Here is a 19,114-nt window from a genome sequence, read left to right on the forward strand (position 1 = left end):
GACAAGAACTGTTTTACACACAAACACAAATCTGCAGTTTAACTTTGATAAAATCGCGGGTTAACGGGCGGGTGCGGTGCTGTACTGTACGGGGGCGGTGGAGGGACGGGTCTCCAAAAATGGACCCGTGCGGGACTCTGAGGTCCGAGGTCCAGCTCCAGCTCGTGGGGCCTAAAACAAAACTTAAAACTAGAGGACATGACCGATATAAACTCTGGAACGCTCTGCCCCCACTTTGGAGTGTGTTAAGTCTCGTCTTAAGACCCACTTTTACTCTCTTTTTCTGGTTTTATTGTTTAAAGACTAGTTTGATTAAATCTGAGCGTTTATTTTATCATTATATTATTATTGTTTTATTAGTACGTATTTGTGAAGCACTTTTTATGAAATGTGAAATATGAAATAAAGTGGATGGGATTGAAAAACCTAGATCAGAGACTAGTGTAGTATGTGTTCTTTAAATATTGGCCTGTAGAATGTCGTGATGAATAACAACAATAATCGTGCAGAACTGGTTTATTCGGCCCTGCAGTTCCTCTTCTTCTGCAGCCGTTCCTCTTCCCGTCAATTATGAAAGTGGAAAAGAGGGACATGAAACCAAAAGAGGGACATGAAACGGCTCTAGACCTCGGACCGGCTTTAGTCCCACCTGCACGGGGAAAAAACAAAAAACAAAACAGTTTTTAGTTCATGTGGACATTTTTGCATGTGGAGAGTGACTTAAACCCAGATCTAGTCCAGATTTATTTAGATTTTAAACGTGGTTTGATTCTTGATTTCAGTCTTGATATAGTTCTGGTTTAGTCCTGGTTCTGGTCTAGTTCTGTTATAGTTCTACATGGTTTAGTTCAATTCTGCTCCTGGTTTAGTCCTGGTCTGGTTTTGGTTTTGTTTTGATTTAGTCTTGGTCAAGTTCTGGTTTAGTCCTTGTTTAGTCTTGGTCTAGTCATGGTTTAGTCCTGTTTTGTTCTGTTTAGTCCTGATCTAGTTCTTTTTTTTGTTTCAGTCTAGTCCTGGTCTAGTCCTGGTTTAGTTTGCATCTAGTTGTGGTTTAGTTTGAGTCTAGTCCTGGTTTCGTTCAGGACTAGTCCTGGTTTAGTTTGGATCCAGTCCTTTGTTTTTTTCTGATTTAGACTTGGTCTAGTTCTGGTTTAGTCCTGGTTTAGTTTGGGTCTAGTCTTGTTTTTGTTTTGTTTTTTCAGGTATAGTCCTGGTTTTGTTCTGGTCTAGTCTGTTTTTTTTTTTTTGTTGTTTGTTGTTTTTTCTGATTTAGTCCTTGTTTACTTCTGGTTTAGTCCTGCTCCAGTCCTGGTTTAGTTCGAGTCTAGTCATTGCTTAGTCCTGGTTTAGTCTTGGTCTAAACCTGCTTTAGTTTGGGTCTAGTTCTGGTTTTGTTCTGATTTAGCCTTCATCTAGTTCTGTTTTTTTTTTTTTTTTTTTTTTTTTATTTCTGGTTTAGTCCTGGTTTAATCCTGATCTAGTCCTGATCTAGTTCTGGTTTAGTCCTGATCTAGTCCTGGTCTAGTCCTGGTCTAGTCCTGGTCTAGTCCTGCTCCTGTCGTCCATCTGCTGAGTGAGATGACAGCGTCTGTGCACTGCAAAATATTTCATGTTCTTCTCTGTCATTCTTCTTTCTTTTTTGTGTAAACTCAAAGCAAATATTTTAATTTAAACCAAAAATAAATAATCTTAAGTAACTTGAGTAACATAAAACTTGAGTAAAATCTGACAAAAAGCTTTAGTTTAAGAGTCTAAGCTTTTTCTGTTTTGTAGTGTCGGAGGAGTGGAGACAGCAGAGCCTGGGGGTTTCCTGTTTTCAGGCGGAGCTTAGAGAGGCTTGGCTTGTTTTGCTTTTCTTCTGTCTCACTCTCTCTGTGTCTCTTCTCTCCTCTCTTTAAGCGTTTGCAGAAAATGCCGGAAATCATGGACAACTTTCAGACCGTCCTGCGTTTTTTCATGAACCAAAAAGCCACAATCGGCTACAGCTTCATGGCGCTCCTCACGATCGGAGGAGAGAGAGTGTTTTCCATGGTTTCTTTCCAATGTCCATGCAATCGTGGACAAAATTTTGCATACGGATTAACGTTTTTGCTCGGCCCTGCTGCGGTTTTGCTCCTTCTCGGTCTCTTCATGAGCGCGAGACTGTGGAGACTCTACACCGGCTGCTGCTTAAACCCGTTGAAACTTTGTCCTCGAGGGAACTGCTTCAACTGCCTCAGGGTCCTGCTCAGTATCTTCTCGGGAGCGTGCGTGGCCCCGATCATGTGGCTGTCCGTGGCGCTGCTGAACGGGACGTTTTACGAGTGCGCGGTGAGCGGGCTGGACGACACCGTGGTGGTGAATTTGTTTTGCGTGAATAAGACGATGAAATGCCGGGAGGAGCTGGCCCACGTGCCCTGCGACCGCTCCAGCCTGACGCCCAACGAGAGGATGGAGCTGCTGCTGATGTTCAGGGCGCAGTCGCAGGTGAGAGGGTCACAGGGTCAGAGCGCGGCGGCGGCATCTGGCGGTGGGAGGAGGGACTGCAGCAACACACAGTTATTTATTGATTTATTTAGTGTCTGTAGTACAAAGAGGGGTGGACTGATCCATCACTAATCCATTTCACTTCGTGGAAACCGTCTGACCTCGCAGTGTTAGGATTCATTCACTCGACATTAGGCAGGTACTTTCTTTTATTTAACCTATCGCTGCTGTTTGGTCATGATGTATGTAATGCACCGCTAATGGGGCTAACTGGTATATTAAGCTTTTCCCAAATCCCGTAGGAAGAAGGACAATAACGTCTTTCCTCTTGATAAGATTCACCAAACATTCTCTTTGTTTCGGCTTTAAATCCTCGATCTCGGGAATCGTTACCAACACAGAATGTCTGACTCTTTACTGATTGGCTGGTGCCCGAACTCACACTTCCGGGGTTCTTGTAAACCGTCTAGTGCAGACATGTCAAACTCAGGCCCAGGGGCCAAATTTGGTCTGCAATATAATTATATTTGGCCCAGGAGATCATATCAAGTATGTATTAGAACTGCCCGTCGGCTACATTTTATAACGACATTATTTATGTTTAAGCAAAACTATTATTAAACATTTATTTTAATTAGAAAAGGTTTAACATTACAGATCTCGAAAGAAAAGAAAACATGCAGATGTTTTGAAATTTTTCAATAAATATTTTGTGTTTGGCCCACAACTGGCGCCAGCTTGGCTAAAAAAGGGACTTGATTAAAACAAAATAATCAAATTCATTACAGGCTTTGGAATTAATAATGAATGTCAATTAATCACATAACAATCTTTGCCTTACTCATTTATACTCATTTTCTTCCTGAAGCCCGTCGTTTGTTTGAGTTTGGGCTCTGACGTCTCTTGTTTGTACTCGGATCAGAACTGCTCCCGCCAACAGCTCCAGCAGGTTCTGTGCAGCTGTCACATGTTTTCATTTAACTGGTGTCGTAGGGTTGAAGTGCTTCTGTGATCTGTAAACTCTTTTCTGCACAGTTTGCAATAAACGACGCCTTGGTCGATACTTTCATCGAGTCGTTTTTTTTTTATAGAAATGTACCGTCCAGCAGATCAAGAGCACTTTTATTCTTCACTGTTGTAGCCAGAACTGTGTGCGTCAGTATAATTGTCGTACGACGACATGGTGCACTGACAAACGTTCAGTGTTGTTTGGCAAACTGCGATAAAATACATTCATATTTTTAATGCATTATTTTCTTTGTAATGAATTCATTGTAATTAACGCGTAAATATCCCAACCCTAATATAAATACTATAACACTATTAATTTATCAGTGCAAGTATTAACTGACTATTGATACTTGATACTTGTAGTGATATCGTGCCGGGGGTGTCCTACATGTATGTGTGTTGGCAGAAGGTTCACCGGTTGCTATGGAGACATAACACACACATTAACAAACAGTCAAATAAGTTTTACAATTGTCTGAAAACTCCAAAATTGATTTAAACAGCACATTTTCAGGAGTCTGTGATCAGTCCGAGCTTTCATGGTCCCGAGTTTGATTTTCAAGAAAAACGTCTCACAGTTTGCATCACATCCACAGGGAATGTTGATGACACCGACTGTAACGTTGAATTAATGAACAAGTTACCCTTAAATACCGAAGTGCCACTTTAGTATTTAAATTTAAACATTAGTTCAGTTCTGTTGCTTATAAATGTATTTGGAAGTGTTCAAGTGTTGGAAATGTTTTATTTTTGTGAAACGGGAGAAGATATTGTTAAAACGACCGTGTGTTTATTAGAGTTTTTGTTTCCAGTAGTTGACAGAAGTGAGACTCGTTCACAGCAGAAACGTGTCACATGTGTCATAAATGTCTTGTTCGAGGTTCATGTTTCCAGACATTAACATTGACACAGTAACTATTGTGACAAACCTGTACAAATATGCCAAGTATGTGCTCATTTTATACGCTCATGATTATCTTGTTGACCACATTTCTGCCGCCCTCACCTTTAGAGTTTCCTTTAGTTGTAAAGTGATTTTTACGAGGTGGTACTTTGCTCCTGCACGTCTCCACTCGTCTCTGTCTCCTCTTTAAATCCTCCTGTTGTCACTTTGTCACTGCACACAAGGAAATATGACTCATTCATTCAAATACGACTGAAAAATGAAAATATTTCAAATTCCTTGTTCCACTGGCAGGAATCTTTTATTGTAGCATAAAAAATAAGGTTCTAAAAATGTAAATCATGTAAATACTGACTATTCAAACCAAGGCTCCACCACCTACTTGAAATGTTTTTGCTTTGTCTGGAATGTCACACGGAAGGATTTAATGTTTATTTAAAGACACTGAGAGTTCTTTCTGAAGGGTTAGTCACCTCTCCACAGATCTGACCTGTAACTTAGCCTGATGACTGGATCGGTTTCACTCAGCTCCACCTCAAACAAAACGACCAAATCAGAGGGTTTAAAAGTTCACAACTCATGGTTCATGTTTTGTAGTCATTGTTTTTGCTTATTTTAATATGTCTTTCCTGTAGTGTAGTTTGCCTTTAGTGCTTTATTTTGACATTTGTCCTGTCAGCTTGTAGTTTTGAGTTTTACTTCCTGTCTTGATTGTTTGCCGCCCTCATGTGCTTCACCTGTGTCTGTGTGCATTTATACCCTGTGTTCTCCTCTGCCCTTTGTTGGTCCATTGTCTCTGTCAAAGTTTCTCCTTGTCTCGTGTCATGGCATTTTAGTTCAAGTTTTGGATTTTTTTTTGGGATTGGTCATTAAATACTTTGAAGCAGTCCTGCGTTTTGGGTCCTCCCTCTGTTTCTACATGACAGATTCATGTGCTCACACTATATGAACATAGCCTGATTCATCAGCCGGTTTCACTTCGTAGAAACCGTCTGACCTCGCAGCATTAGGATTCGTTCACTCGACAGGAGGCGGGTACTTTTTTTATTTAACCAGTCGCTGCTGTTTGGTCGTGATGTATGTAATGCGCCGCTAACAGGGATAACTGGTATATTAAGCTTTTCTCAAATCTCAAAAGAAGGATAATAACGTCTTTCCCCTTGATAAAATTCACCAAACATTCTCTTTTGTTCTGGCAGCCAATCAGCGAAGAGTCATACATTCTGTGTTGCCGACGATTCCCGAGATTTAAAGGGATAGTGTGGGTTTTTTCGGAAGGTTCAATGCGTGTCCTAAAAAGAAGCACAGGAGATGGAGAATCCGAGAGAACATGCCACTTTATTTCAGCATTTCCATTGAGAGAGATTCAAGTTGATTTCCAAGTACAACTGCCACCCCGGACGACGTCTGACCAACTCAAAATCAGGGGTAGCTTTATACTACATCTTGACAAAACATTAACTTGTTGATTTAGCATATACAGCAAGAAAATGAACAATACTGCTGACCCAGTGCACCTTATCATGGGTGGGAACATGCCACGGGGTCCACATATGTCCGTTTTTCTGCTTCGTGGCATCTCAAAGTCCAGAAAAACATGTTCTTTATGGCACTCCAAGTACAGAAAAAACATGTTATGTAGACCTATAGATAGTCATACGTGTTTTCCACCCTGTTGTCATTCCAAAGTCCATAATATGAACTTTAACAGTCACATAAAATCAATAACATCTGCAGCCTTTTACCATCTAAAAAACATAGCAAAAATCAAAGGTTTACTGTCTAAAGCAGACTTGGGAAACTTATCCATGCATTTGTCCAGTAGGTTAGACTACTGTAATGGTCTGCTCACTGGTCTTCCAAACGAGCTGTGAGACAGCTGCAGAACATCCAGAATGCTGCAGCTCGGTCCTTACTCGAACTAGGAAGTACGAGCACATAAGTCCTGTGCTCAGGTCTCTGCACTGGCTTCCTGTGCCTCAGAGAATAGACTTTAAAGCAGCTCTGCTTGTGTACAAGTCTCTCCATGGCCGAGCACCAAAGTACAATCTGTGACATGTTAGTGTCATATGAACATCTCGCACTCTGAGGACCTCAGGGACCGGCCTCCTGCTGGTGCCCAGAGTCAGAACTAAACAAGGGAGTCAGCGTTTCAGGTTCATGCAGCTAAAACCTGGAACAGCCTTCCTGAACATGTGAGACAGGCCTCTTCTGTGACGCTGTTTAAATCCAGACTCAAAACATTTCTGTTTAACTGTGCATATAACTGAAAGGTTTTCATTCCGCACTCTTCTCTCCAATTTATGTCTCTCTTTTTTAATTTTATCTTCATGATTATTTATGTTTTGATTTGTTTTTATTATGATTTAATGTTTCTTATTCTGTAAAGCCTTTGAATTACTTTGTGTAGTCTATACAAATAAACTTGCCTTGCTTGCCTTGCCTGCCTAATATTAGGTGAATTAGCATGACCACCACATAATATTTCCCACAATAGTTCGGATTTTTTGACATGATCTCCCCTTGGCTTTGTGGTAAAGGCAATGTGTTTACTGTCGGTGTTGTATTCAGACACGTTGTCGCTAACATTCCGAGGAGTAAACAAAGTGAACCAGGCGCTGCTGTCCCCTGGCGGCCGCGCACAGTGATATGAACGGAGAGAAAATAGTGCCAAGCGATTATGAGGTCTGACTTTTTATTCGACAGTGGTTTTGTGATGCAAATCTATCACTCTTTTGAACACATATTGTTTTGAGAAGAAAAACGCTTTATTTTACTGTCCCCAGCCAACTTGTGCCAGTATCTCGGCTCACCGGACGCTGTCGGGGGTAAGTCAGTGTGGATGCACGACACTGGTCACGGGGATGACATACAGATTCATGTCAAAAAAATTCGAACTATCCCTTTAAATCTCGGGAATCGTCGGCAACACAGAATGTATGACTCTTCGCTGATTGCCTGGTGCCCGGACTTGCACTTCTGGGGTTTTTGCGAACTGTCTAGTGCAGGCATGATTAATGATTTTAGCATGAATAAAGCCTGATGTAACGTGTTTCTAATTCTAACGTGTTAAACATGCTCATATTTCAATTATTCCCTGTATTGAGCCCGAGTCTACGGTCCTCGATCGGACCTCTGCTTCATCTGTGTTTAGATATGTGGCCCTTGATGAAAAAGTTTGGACATCCCTGGTGTATTCTGATTCCCGATTTAGTCACTGGAGAGACATGAAATTGAGCGGAGGCACTAGGTGGCACCAGCCAGGCTAATAAGAACGACTTCAGCAGTGCAAATCCCTCAGGAAAGGCGACTGGATTTCAGACAGGTTTGATTTTCTTGCAACCTACAACTGCCAGTCGGGAGCTGTTTGTGAGGGATTAATCAGTTTTTGTAACCCCATGTTTACTACATGAAACACGACAGTCGCACGAGTGAAAAATCGCCTCAAAAAGGAATAAAAATCGTATAGTGTACCCCCGGCTTAAGTTTAATTTGCCAGATTCGGAATGCACACTTCTCCAAAACTTTATGAAGATTTGAGTCAGTCAGGACTCTCCCCAAGTTCAGATGAGCATGATTGACAGGTGGATTAGCTAATCAGGGACACGCATGGTCCGTCTGTATCAAAACAAATATGACTGCTTATGAGGAAAAGGGGAAAAAAGGAAGGAAGGAAAAAAATATATCACAGGGGACATAAAAACATCACAGATTTCTGCAGAATCAATGAGGAAATCATTAAACTTTGTAACCAATGAGCTCCTTTTGTCCCTGAAATAATGGTGTTGTAGCCTAAATTCATACAGTCTACAGTTATAGCCACATCTCTCCCTGTCCCCGCACTCATTATTCCTCTCTCTCATCCCCTCCTCTTTTTCTCTCTAGACTCTAAACCTTCTATAGCCACTCGCTGCATTATCAAACTAGTTCGATGTTAGTTGAAGTCTGACTGTGCTCGGTCCTAAACGTAAATCACATTGATTAAGAAGTAATTGGACACACGTCATGTATTTGTCTTAGTGTTTACTCTGTAACTAAATGTTATTTGGAAACGTCTCTTTGAGAAAACTTTAACTATGGAAAGCTGTTAATCCAGATGTTGATGTTGAGAGAACCGGATGTTGACAGTGACAAGGAACGGAGCCCCCACCCACACGGGAACGGCCATAGCACGAGAACGGCCGTATGTGTCCGCAGCTGGATGATATTGGGAAGAGCTGCATGCAAACTTCCAGTGTTATTTAATACAAATGGGGGCAGCTAAAATCAATCTTGTTCAACTGCAGATATAATCATATAGCGTGATCTTGTGTCTAGTCAGTAATAGACATGATCAGATTCCATTTTTGGGAATTTTCCTTTCTGATATTTCGTGGTAAAGTACAATGTAATTAATAGGAAAATCTGTCTCTTGCCCCCCATCTGGGATCAACATCACACTCTAGAATCTGAAAATCACCAATACCTATCGAATAGAATGTGATGTTATACTTTGAGATGGAGGGCAAGAGCCAGATTTCCTTATTAATCACATTGTACTTTGTCATGAAATTGCCAAAAAGTTTATTCACAAATCTTTATTGTAATATACTAGACCCAGTAACTCACTGTTACTACAAAAATCTACATTTTAGCTGTATTTACTTTATTTTACTTTATTAAATTATATTGGTCTATAGAATACTGTGTCATCTGAAAACCGCTCTATGACTTTGCAGTGAAAAAATATAAGATACAGCTCATTCAAATAAAGTGACTTCCTCTCCTGTTCCACTTGTTTGTCATTGGCTGGTGCTTTGGTGTTTTCTGTTGGACAAACGTCTCTTTCTTCAGCCTGAGGAATTTGAAACATGAGATCGTTTGTCATCGTCTCTGTAACCGCACGAACATGCAGAGAAATGATCAGGAAGAGACTCAGTACTCACTTCTAATACCAAAACCGCAATGAGAATTAAAACACTCTTTCTTTAGACAATAGATACAGCACACAGCAAAAAGTGGAGTCTTAAAATTGACTCTCACAAATAAATTTTAACATTTTCTTAGTCTTTATATGAGACTGATTTGTCTGAGGTCTAGAACAGATTAATCAAATCTATAAACTTAAAATCAATAGTTATATTAATGTTTTGAGTAAATATAACATGTGTGAGTGAAACTAAACACAACTCCAGGACTGTTTTTAATGAGGTAACAATATAACATGAACGAGAGTAGGGTGATTGGAATTTTAATAAAAAAAACTGGGACATCCCCGTTTTTTTTGGTGGTTGGTAATAATAAAACTGAAAACTGTTCTCATAGTCTCTCTAGTCACATTTTCTTTGTGGTTTTGGTTGTTTTTAAGCAGATTTTCTGTATTTTACCTAAACAAATGACAATGTATTTCTCTCTTTACTGTTGGTAGGAATCAAATTGATCAAAAATAGGGACATCAGGGATATTTCTTGTGTAAAACTGGGAGAAATCAGTGGTTTTGTATAAATCTGACGGGACAGGGGACACAGGGCTCAACACTGGGACTGTCCCGGGTAAACAGGGACGTCTGATCACCCTAAACAAGAGTGTCGCAATGTCTTGTGTGCATACGATGATGCAAAAGCCGGGGTGTAGTGAACGTGCTTATGCAAGGGTCCGCCATCCACCCACTTCTCCCGATGTGAAAGATAAAAAAAATTACAAATATAAAACGCCCTACAACTTAAATGTCAAACCGAATCTACTGGCAACGGTGAAAACAACCTGTATAGGCTCATGAAATCTGCACTACTGTCCTATAGAGACATGAGGGACCAGGACTGAACCAGGATTAAAACAAGACTAAACCAGGAGTCTCTATGGGCCTGTTTACACGAGAACACTTGCGGGTAAAAACAACAAAATATTTTATCGGAAGTGCCTTTTGTTTAAACAGTGACGGCACATGGTTCATCAGCCTTTTTAACTTCGTGGAAACCGTGTGACCTCTCAGCATTAGATAAGATAAGATAAGATAATCCTTTATTGTCTCCCATGGGAGAAATTTGTCTTGGGACAGGGGGTAACATGTTTTATCAAAAAAAAAACAGGACAACACAACACAAAGCAGCACATAAACAAACACCATAAAACAAAGTAAATATGAGACCAGTATGACCACGAGTGATGCACCAACACGACCCTTAAATTATCCTTAACAGGCCCTTGCATTCTTCTGTTCATTCATCATATTGATTATTGCACATTCCCTAAGCCTATGTGCAGTTTTGATTGCACATTCCCTAAGCCTATGTGCAGTTTTGATTGCACATTCCCTAAGCCTATGTGCAGTTTTAGTTATAATTATTGCACATTCCCTTAGCCTATGTGCAGATTTAATTATTGCACATTCCCTATACCTATGTGCAGTTTTGATTGCACAATCCCTAAGCCTTTTAGGATTCGTTCACTTGACGGTAGGCGGGTACTTTTTTTATTTAACCAATCGCTGCTATTTGGTCGTGACGTATGTAATGCGCCGCTAACGGGGCAAACTGGTATATTAAGCTTTTTCCCAAATCCCATAGGAGGAAGCACAATAACGTCTTTCCCCTTGATAAAATTCACCAAACATTCTCTTTGTTCCAGCTTTAAATCCTCGATCTCAGGAATCGTTGCCAACACAGAATGTTTGGCTCTTCGCTGATTGGCTGGTGCCCGAACTTGCACTTCTGGAGTTTTTGCGAACCGTCTATTGCGCTCTATTCCGCATGCCTCCTGTAGAAATAGCTCGCTGCAAATAGTGAAATATTCAGCCGAAAACGGTAATCGAGCAGCAGAAAGAAAGTTTGGAGTGAGAGAGAAACTTGTGACACCGGGAGGATGAACCGTGAAACTTTCCTGAAGTCACTGGATGGATGGACAAAGTCTGGACTTCAGTGACACCGAAACCATCCTGTCGGGATTCAGAAAGACCAGAATAATTCTAACTGGAACTGATGCTGAGTCTGACGACAGCGACACAGCAAAGAGGAGACGCTCTGTTCACCTCGTGGATCTATGGTTTATCTCCAGAAGTCGTGCAGAAGTGACACCGAGGATGAAGAATTCGATGGATTTAGTGATTTGGAGTGAGATGGAGAGTTTGGTAAACTTATTGTAACCCGCATCTGAGACACTTTTATTGTTGCGGGTCAATTCTGCTTTACCCCGATCTCTCCCACTTCCTTTAAGTTGCGGGGTCACCGTGTCACTTCCTCCTCCTCTGCTCCGCTGTGGCTGTGGCGTGGTCTGGGCGTCGGCAAACAATTTCAATAAACTTTTAAACTACGAATCTTACAACATCCACATTTAGAGCCTCCGTAGAGATTCATACAAACCGGGCCGTGTTTGGAGAGAAGATCGCAACTCGAAATTCAAAGGTCAGGGTTTTTTTTCCTATGGACTGATTGAACTCCAGCCTCGCAGAAATTCTCAACTCAACTAGAAACCGATTGATGGCGAGCTCACCCAGAACCTGAACTAAGATTAACTTGAATCAATATACCGATTAAAGGTTGTATAGAGGATTTTTTAAGGGAAGAGAAATACAGCGACAGTCCTTTTTCAAATGTTGTGCATGCGTGACACCACCTTCCTCCTCCCCAGCTCCCTCAGTAGAAACACCTCCTCCCGCCTCCTTACTCTAGAAATCACGCTTGTTTACAGCCAGTGCACGTTCAGAATTACTGTTGAAGTGACCTGTCTAGAAATATTTTAGCGACCAACATGTCAGTCTTTAAACCCTTCGTCTGCTTCAGTCGCACCATCGCTGGAAGGAATCTCCAAGAATCACCTCAGTTTGTCTTCACTCCTTTTCCCCTTCTAGTCTTCTTTCAAGCGACCTCAAAAATTGACTTTATTTTGCGGTGAACTGGTCATGGATTCTCGTCCACCATCGCAACAAACTTTGTGTGAATTGCAAGAAAGCGACAGTTTGAAAAAACCTAAGAACAGCTGCATAAACCACGAAATCCCTGCGCATCGGCGAGTCAATAACACTAGAAACATAGGGAGTTTGATTGACAACCTAACAGCCAATAGATAAAGAGGGAGCCTCGTTATCTATTGGCTGATGTTTATTTGGCCTCACTACGTCCACAGTTGATAGATTTTCATTGGGGTTTTTTTGGTCATCATAATTACAAGGCCGCTGTGTCTCTGTAATGGTATTTTAAACTTTCACTGACAATTTGAAACAAAAAAAAATCCTCCATACAACCTTTAACTGGATTGTTTTTTATTTTCTATTTTGTTTTTGTTGTTGTTGCGCTTTGTAAAAATTTCTTTTCAATATACTTCACCCAAACTTCAAATTCCTGTCTGTCTCTTCATTCACACTCCGGCTTCTAAAAGGACAATCTTCTGATGCAGCCTTTGTGGCCGTAGTCTGCCTCTAACCCTAACAAATTTGCGTTACATTATGTTCTGTTGTTTATGTTTTAATTATCTGAAGAACTGTTCATATGTGACAGTCTGTTGTTCTCTGTTCTATTGTTCGGACTTGCCTTTCAAGATGAAATGTCGGTCCCTGGTTTCTGATTTCACAAAATACATTTCCCCTAAAAGTGCGACTTATATTCCGGCATGATTTATATATGTTTTTTTCTTCTTCATTACGCATTTTTTGGCTGGTGCGACTTATTCTCCGGAGCAATTTATAGTCCGAAAAATACGGTAATACTAATTGTTGATTTACGAATAATGTCGACTGATTTCAGTCCAGTCCAATCCACTTTATTTTTATAGCACATTTCACAAACAAACTGTTTCCAAAGTGCTGCACAAATACATAAAAAATAACAACAATAAGATGATAAAGTAAACTACTAAAATAATACTAGTCTTAAAGTAATAAAACCAGTAAAATAAAATAAAACCAGTAAAATAAAAATTAAAACTAAATCATAGAATAGAAATAAATAAACCAATAAATAAATTAAATCCGTAAAACCAATAAAAACACATAAAAATAAATAAAAGACACAGAGGCACACAACTCCCGCGGTGTTAAAAGCCAGAGAATAAAAGTGGGTCTTCAGACGAGATTTAAAACTCTCCACTGTTGATCGTTCCAGAGTTTAGGGTCGACCACAGAGAAGCTCCTGTCCTCCTGGTTTCAAGTCTCGTCTTAGGCCCTGAGCTGGAGCTGGACCTCGGACCTCAGAGCGCAGGGGTATAAATTTGGATGAGGTCCGAGATGTACTGTGGGGCCAGTCCATTCAAAGCTTTAAAAACAAACAATAAAATCTTAAAATCAATTCTAAAATTAACAGGAAGCCAGTGCAAAGACGCGAGGATTGGGGTGATGTGCTCTTCTCTCCTTTTTGTTCCTGTTAAAAGTCGCGCTGCAGAGTTTTGGAAGAACTGTAGTCGGTAAAGTGCGTTTTGCGAAATGCCGGAATAAAGTGCATTACAGTCGTCCAGGCGCGACGAAATAAAAGCGTGCGTAACTTGTTCAAATAGTTTAAAGTTAAACCTTTTTTATCTTTTAGATAAAAGTCGCAAATGATAAAAACTTGATTTTAAAACATTGTTAATCTGTTTATCAAATTTAAAATCACTGTCTAAGATGACGCCGAGGCTGGTGACCGTGGGACGAACATCATTTTTGATTTGGGTCGTGAAGGTTTGTGACTTTTAAAATATGCGTCCACAGAAAAAAAAAAGTCTGGGAAACCTTTAAAATATCTTAAATTAAGCACATTTCAGGAGTGTAAGACCTAGTTCTCATTCCACTTAAATTAAGAAAGTGTCTCTTGTGTTTGCGTGCAGATCCTGGGCTGGTGCATCATCATCGTGGCCGCCCTGGTGGGTCTGTGTGGGACCTGCTACACAAACTGCCGCTCCAAAGTGAGTTACCTGCAGCTCACCTTCTGGAAGCGCTACATGGACAAGGAGAAGGAGCGTTTTGACTCGTTCGCCGTGGATTACGCCACCAAACTCGCCGAGAGGAACCTGCAGAGCTTCTTCGAAAACAAGGACCCGGAGCCTTTCCCGTTCCCCAACCACCGCGCCTGGGAAGAGATCTCAGCGCTGTACACGTTCACCCGCAGCGAGCAGTGTTACAGTACTCTCCAGAGGTACGTGGAGGGAACCGACCGCGACGACCACCCCGAGAAGAGGCCCGTGATGGACGAGGAGCGTGGCATGGAGATGAGATGAACAAATCCTGGTTTAGACCTGGTTTAGACCTGGATTAGACCTGGTTTAGACCCAGTTTAGACCTGGTTTAGACCTGGTTTGGACCTGGTTAGTTTTAGTTAAACCCCTGAGAATAGGCCCATGATGGACGAAGAGCTTGGCATGGAGATAAAATGAACAAGTCCTGCTTTGGTCCTGGTTTAGACCTGGATTAGACCTGGTTTACACCTGGATTAGACTTGATTTAGACCTGGATTAGACCTGGATAAACTTGGTTTAGACCTGGTTAGTCTTATTTACACCCCTGAGAAGAGGTCCGTGGTGCACATAGAGCATGACACAAAGATGAACTGAATAAACCCTGGTTTAGACCTGGTTTAGTCCTGGTTTAGACCTGGTTTAGGCCTTGCCTGAGCCGCCAGTCCCTCCTACATTCAGTTTGAATCCAGAAAGGACTTGAATCGGACCAAAGAGCATGAAAAACCTCCGTCCAAACTTGGAACAGTCCAACCAAAGCCTCGTCTCCCTCAAATGCAGAAAATATCTCCACTTGAACATTGTTTCATTCATAACAACTTCTTTTACCTGTGATGAAGAAGAGTTTGGTGCTTTAATTCTTGACTCTAAAGAAACCTCCTCAGTTTTTAAAACTCTGTGTTATTTTTTTTCTTCTCTTTTTTACGTATTGTCATATTTGTTTGAACATTAACGGACCGTGCATCTCTCTGATCGCCCTCTGGAATCAGAGAGACAAGATACGGCTTCAGACTCACTCGTGTTTGTAAAGTTTTGTCAAAATGTGTGGTTCTAGGTGGACAGGTGTGTTTTGGCCTGGTTTAGACCTGGTTTAGACCTGGTTTGGACCTGGTTTGGACCTGGTTTGGACATGGTTCACAGCTGGTTTAGACCTGGTTTAGACCTGGTTTAGACCTGGTTTAGATGTGGCATTAAGATAGTCTAGTTCTAGCCTAGGCTTCGTCACTATGTCCCGGAGAAGAGACCCATGACAAACATGGATCATGACATTAAGAAGTCTTGTTTTAGTCCTGGTTTAGTTCTTCTAGATTAGTTTTGGTTTAGTTCTGCAAAGATGAACACACATTGAGATGAGCTGAAGTCCTTTTTTAGTCCTATTTTAGTCCTGTTTTAGTCCTGTTTTAGATGAGTTTACCCCTGGGTTAGTCCTGAGTTTGTCCTGGGTTAGTTCTGGGTTAGTCCTGGGTTAGTTCTGGGTTAGTTCTGGGTTAGTTCTGGGTTAGTCCTGGGTTAGTCCTGGGTTAGTCCCGGTTTATTCCTTGTGTTCTAGTTTAGGACTTCACCACTAAAAAGAAAATGACGCGATAAAAATGAAGCAAGATGAGCCAAGGTCCACACCAGGTCTAAACCAGGTCTAAACCAGGTCTAATGTGGAACTACCACTGGCCTTTGTTTCTCTGTTCTGATATTTGACATTTTGAACTCTCAGGATTAAATGAATCTCTACACTAAACATACTTTAAAACCTTGAAAACTGCTCTATACTATTGCACTTTTAACTGTGGAACATTCCAGATAAAGCAGTAAACAAGGAGGTGGAGGAACTATGCACCAGAAAAGTTACACAGTGCACCTTTAAAGTTCGATGCCTTCAGTAAAATGAAGCTGATATGAATGTGTAGAGTGTAGTCGGTATTTCACACATGTCTAGGCTCTTCTAATTTTGACTTAAAGTGAAAAAATACAAAGCACACTCAAGTTAGAGAGTTTATACTGTGATCTAAAGTGAGAAAAACTGATCTGACGAAGGCTTTTTTGCCGAAATGTTATTTAAAAATTTTAAAAATAGCTTTTGGACCTCAGCTATGCATTTTTTTCACTTTTATTTACTTGCATTTGCACCTTTACAAGAACTTTGCTCTGCGTTTTCTGTTTCATTTGAGACCAAAGATACAAACATTGGGCACAAGGGGTCAGTATAAGCACAAAGAAATTGAGGATTTTCAGATTTAGTCTTTCTTTCGTCCTGCTTTCTAACATTTTTTGAAACATTCTGTTAGTACAAAACATGTTTCTGTCCAACTTTAGTCCAGTTTAAGAAGATTTTATTATGAAAAGTGCACAATTATTAGGCAAGTTGTATTTATGAGAATTAATTTGTACGCACATAAACCTCAAACCTGAGTATTTAAGAAAGTTACAGTGACGTTTTGCCTTTCTTAGGAGAAAATATATGCATGCACAATCAGAATGTAACAATAACCAAAATATCGTGATATCGTATCATCAAAAGTCTCACAATAATATCGTGGGCTGTCACAATATATCGAATTACAAGTTTCTTTGCTTAAATGCAGGTATTTTTACACCTTTACAAGAACTTTGGTCTGCGTTTTCTGTTTCATTTGAGACCAAAGATACAAACATTGGGCACAAGGGGTCAGTATAAGCACAAAGAAATGGAGGATTTTCAGATTTAGTCTTGTTTTGAAACCTTTTATTAGTACAAAATATGTTTTTGTCCAGCTTTAATCCAGTTTTAAAAGATTTTATTTTGAAAAGTGAAATTTAAATGCCTTTCTTTCATGGCCTCTCATCTACAAACATACACCATGTGCACAATTATTAGGCACATAAACCTCAAACCTGAGTATTTAAGAAAGTTAGGGATGTAACAATAACAAAAATATATAAAATATCATATCGAAATATCATATCATATCGTTAAAAGTCTCACAATTATATTGCGGGCTGTCACAATATGTCGAATTACAAGTTTCTTTGCTTAAATGCAGGTTTTATAGAAGCAACACGCTTATAAACATCGGGAACTACATATCCCATGATTCATTTCAGCTCAGACAAAGAAGAAATATGTTTTTTACTTGAATTCTTGGCATAATGACGGAAATAATTCACACCAAAATCTTATCAAGGTATTTTAAAAGCAAAATGATAATATCGTACTGAGAGATTTGGATTTCGTTACATTCCCAGCGCACAGTTACTGGACAACTATTAATGTGCAGAATTATCTTCAGGTCAAACTAACACTTCACCCTCCCGCACCCCTCGGTACATTTTTGTACATCGCAACTTTACTTTTTAGCATAACTTTGACTTTATTGCACCAAATAGCACCAAAATTGGCCAGTTTGTGTATTTTGTGATGTATTTTTAGTGTCTGTGTTTTTTTTTCAAGATCACATTCATCAAACGGTCTATAATCAAAATAATCACACCTGTGCTCCTTCGGTACATTTTTGTCCCATTGACTTCCGTTCAAAATAGCTTGGTTTACTGGCAGAATTTTGACAGTTTTATTTTAATTTTTTGATTTAAACCCCTTCAAAATGTTTAGTTTTAGTGTCTTTTTGGTTTTTTTTTTTTTTTTTCTTTTTACTGTGTATAGTCCACACTGAAGACCAAAGATGTTTTTTATATATTTTAGATATTTGATGTAAAAATGATATGGGTGTGTTCGAGAGCAGCTCCAAAGTGCATTGAATGTGTTTGTTTGGGAGTGTGTGTGAGTTTGTGTGTGTGCAAATTAAAATTAGTTGGAAAACATAGAAAAAAATCAAATTTTTTCATTTTTTTCATGCACATAATTTGAGACTTCCACAAACAAAACTGGTATTTAACGTGTAAAATTTCAAAATCATATATAATATTTAGTATGTATGATTAGAGCAGAAGTAAATGAAGACACTGATATAAAAAAAAGTTGGACAAAACATCTGTACTTTATAAAAAAAATTTTGGTATTTGTCGATGTACATTTTTGACACGAAGGACCACAGGTGTGATTATCTGTGTAAAGGGGTGTATTAAATAAAACGGACTTTTCAGAGCTTTCTATTGTGTTATAACATCACAAATACGCCTAAAGAGGTTTATATACTGTATCATCCATGCATGTTTGAGCCATTTAGTGATCTGTCCAGGGAGACATCTATTCAAACCCTCCTTATGAAACGTTCTTGTTAAAGTTGGTCGAATGTAAAGAGGTTGTTTAATGTATTTTGTGTCCAAGGACTGCAGACGGAAAGGAGCTCGTAGCATCTTTTCTCCCTGTGATGAATGTTTTCTGTGCTCTGTTCTCGTTTAAATAAAATAAATAAATGAAAAATGGTTAGAAGTATGATCCTGTCCAAGACTTACAGCATTTTCCATAAAGTAGGACACAAAACAAAACACGAAATTCACAAACATGAGACTCAAATCTTCAAAAACAAAACTGAAACTTATTAAACATATAAACATTGACGAGTATCAGACACTAAAAGGTAAAATGTTGATCGAAATATGTGAGTTTTGTGTTTTGAGTTTGCACTTAAACCCCAGAGAAATGTAAAAGTCTTTCTGTAATCTTCTGTTTGTGTTACTGCATGAGTGTATGTTTACATTTGTCTGCATTTTTATACTGAAAAATAAAAATACTTGTTTGTACCACTGCTCGTTTCTACTTTACTTCATGACAGAATGAAAGACGAGATGCAGTAGTAGCAGTAGTATTATAGTATTATAGTACTAGTATTCGCAGTAGCAGTAATAATTGGCAGTAGTAGTAGTAGCAGTAGTAGTAGCAGTAGTAGTAGTAGTAGTAGTAGTTCT

At 39.7% G+C, this 19,114-nt stretch overlaps 1 protein-coding gene across 1 annotated transcript; it reads left to right on the forward strand.

Moving 5' to 3' along the window:
* The first annotated feature begins 1,495 nt into the window (after nt 1-1,495).
* On the forward strand, nt 1,496-18,912 carry LOC110175571 (calcium homeostasis modulator protein 5-like). Its single transcript, XM_055163488.1, has 2 exons — nt 1,496-2,466; nt 14,153-18,912. The coding sequence occupies exons 1-2, from the start codon at nt 1,912-1,914 to the stop codon at nt 14,540-14,542; spliced, it is 945 nt and encodes a 314-aa protein (XP_055019463.1). The 5' UTR covers nt 1,496-1,911; the 3' UTR covers nt 14,543-18,912.
* Nucleotides 18,913-19,114: the final 202 nt, after the last annotated feature.

The sequence above is a fragment of the Boleophthalmus pectinirostris genome, unplaced genomic scaffold, assembly GCF_026225935.1.
Source record: "Boleophthalmus pectinirostris isolate CB_2022bp ecotype Guang Dong unplaced genomic scaffold, ASM2622593v1 HiC_scaffold_6, whole genome shotgun sequence".
Classification (NCBI taxonomy): Eukaryota; Metazoa; Chordata; class Actinopteri; order Gobiiformes; family Gobiidae; genus Boleophthalmus; species Boleophthalmus pectinirostris.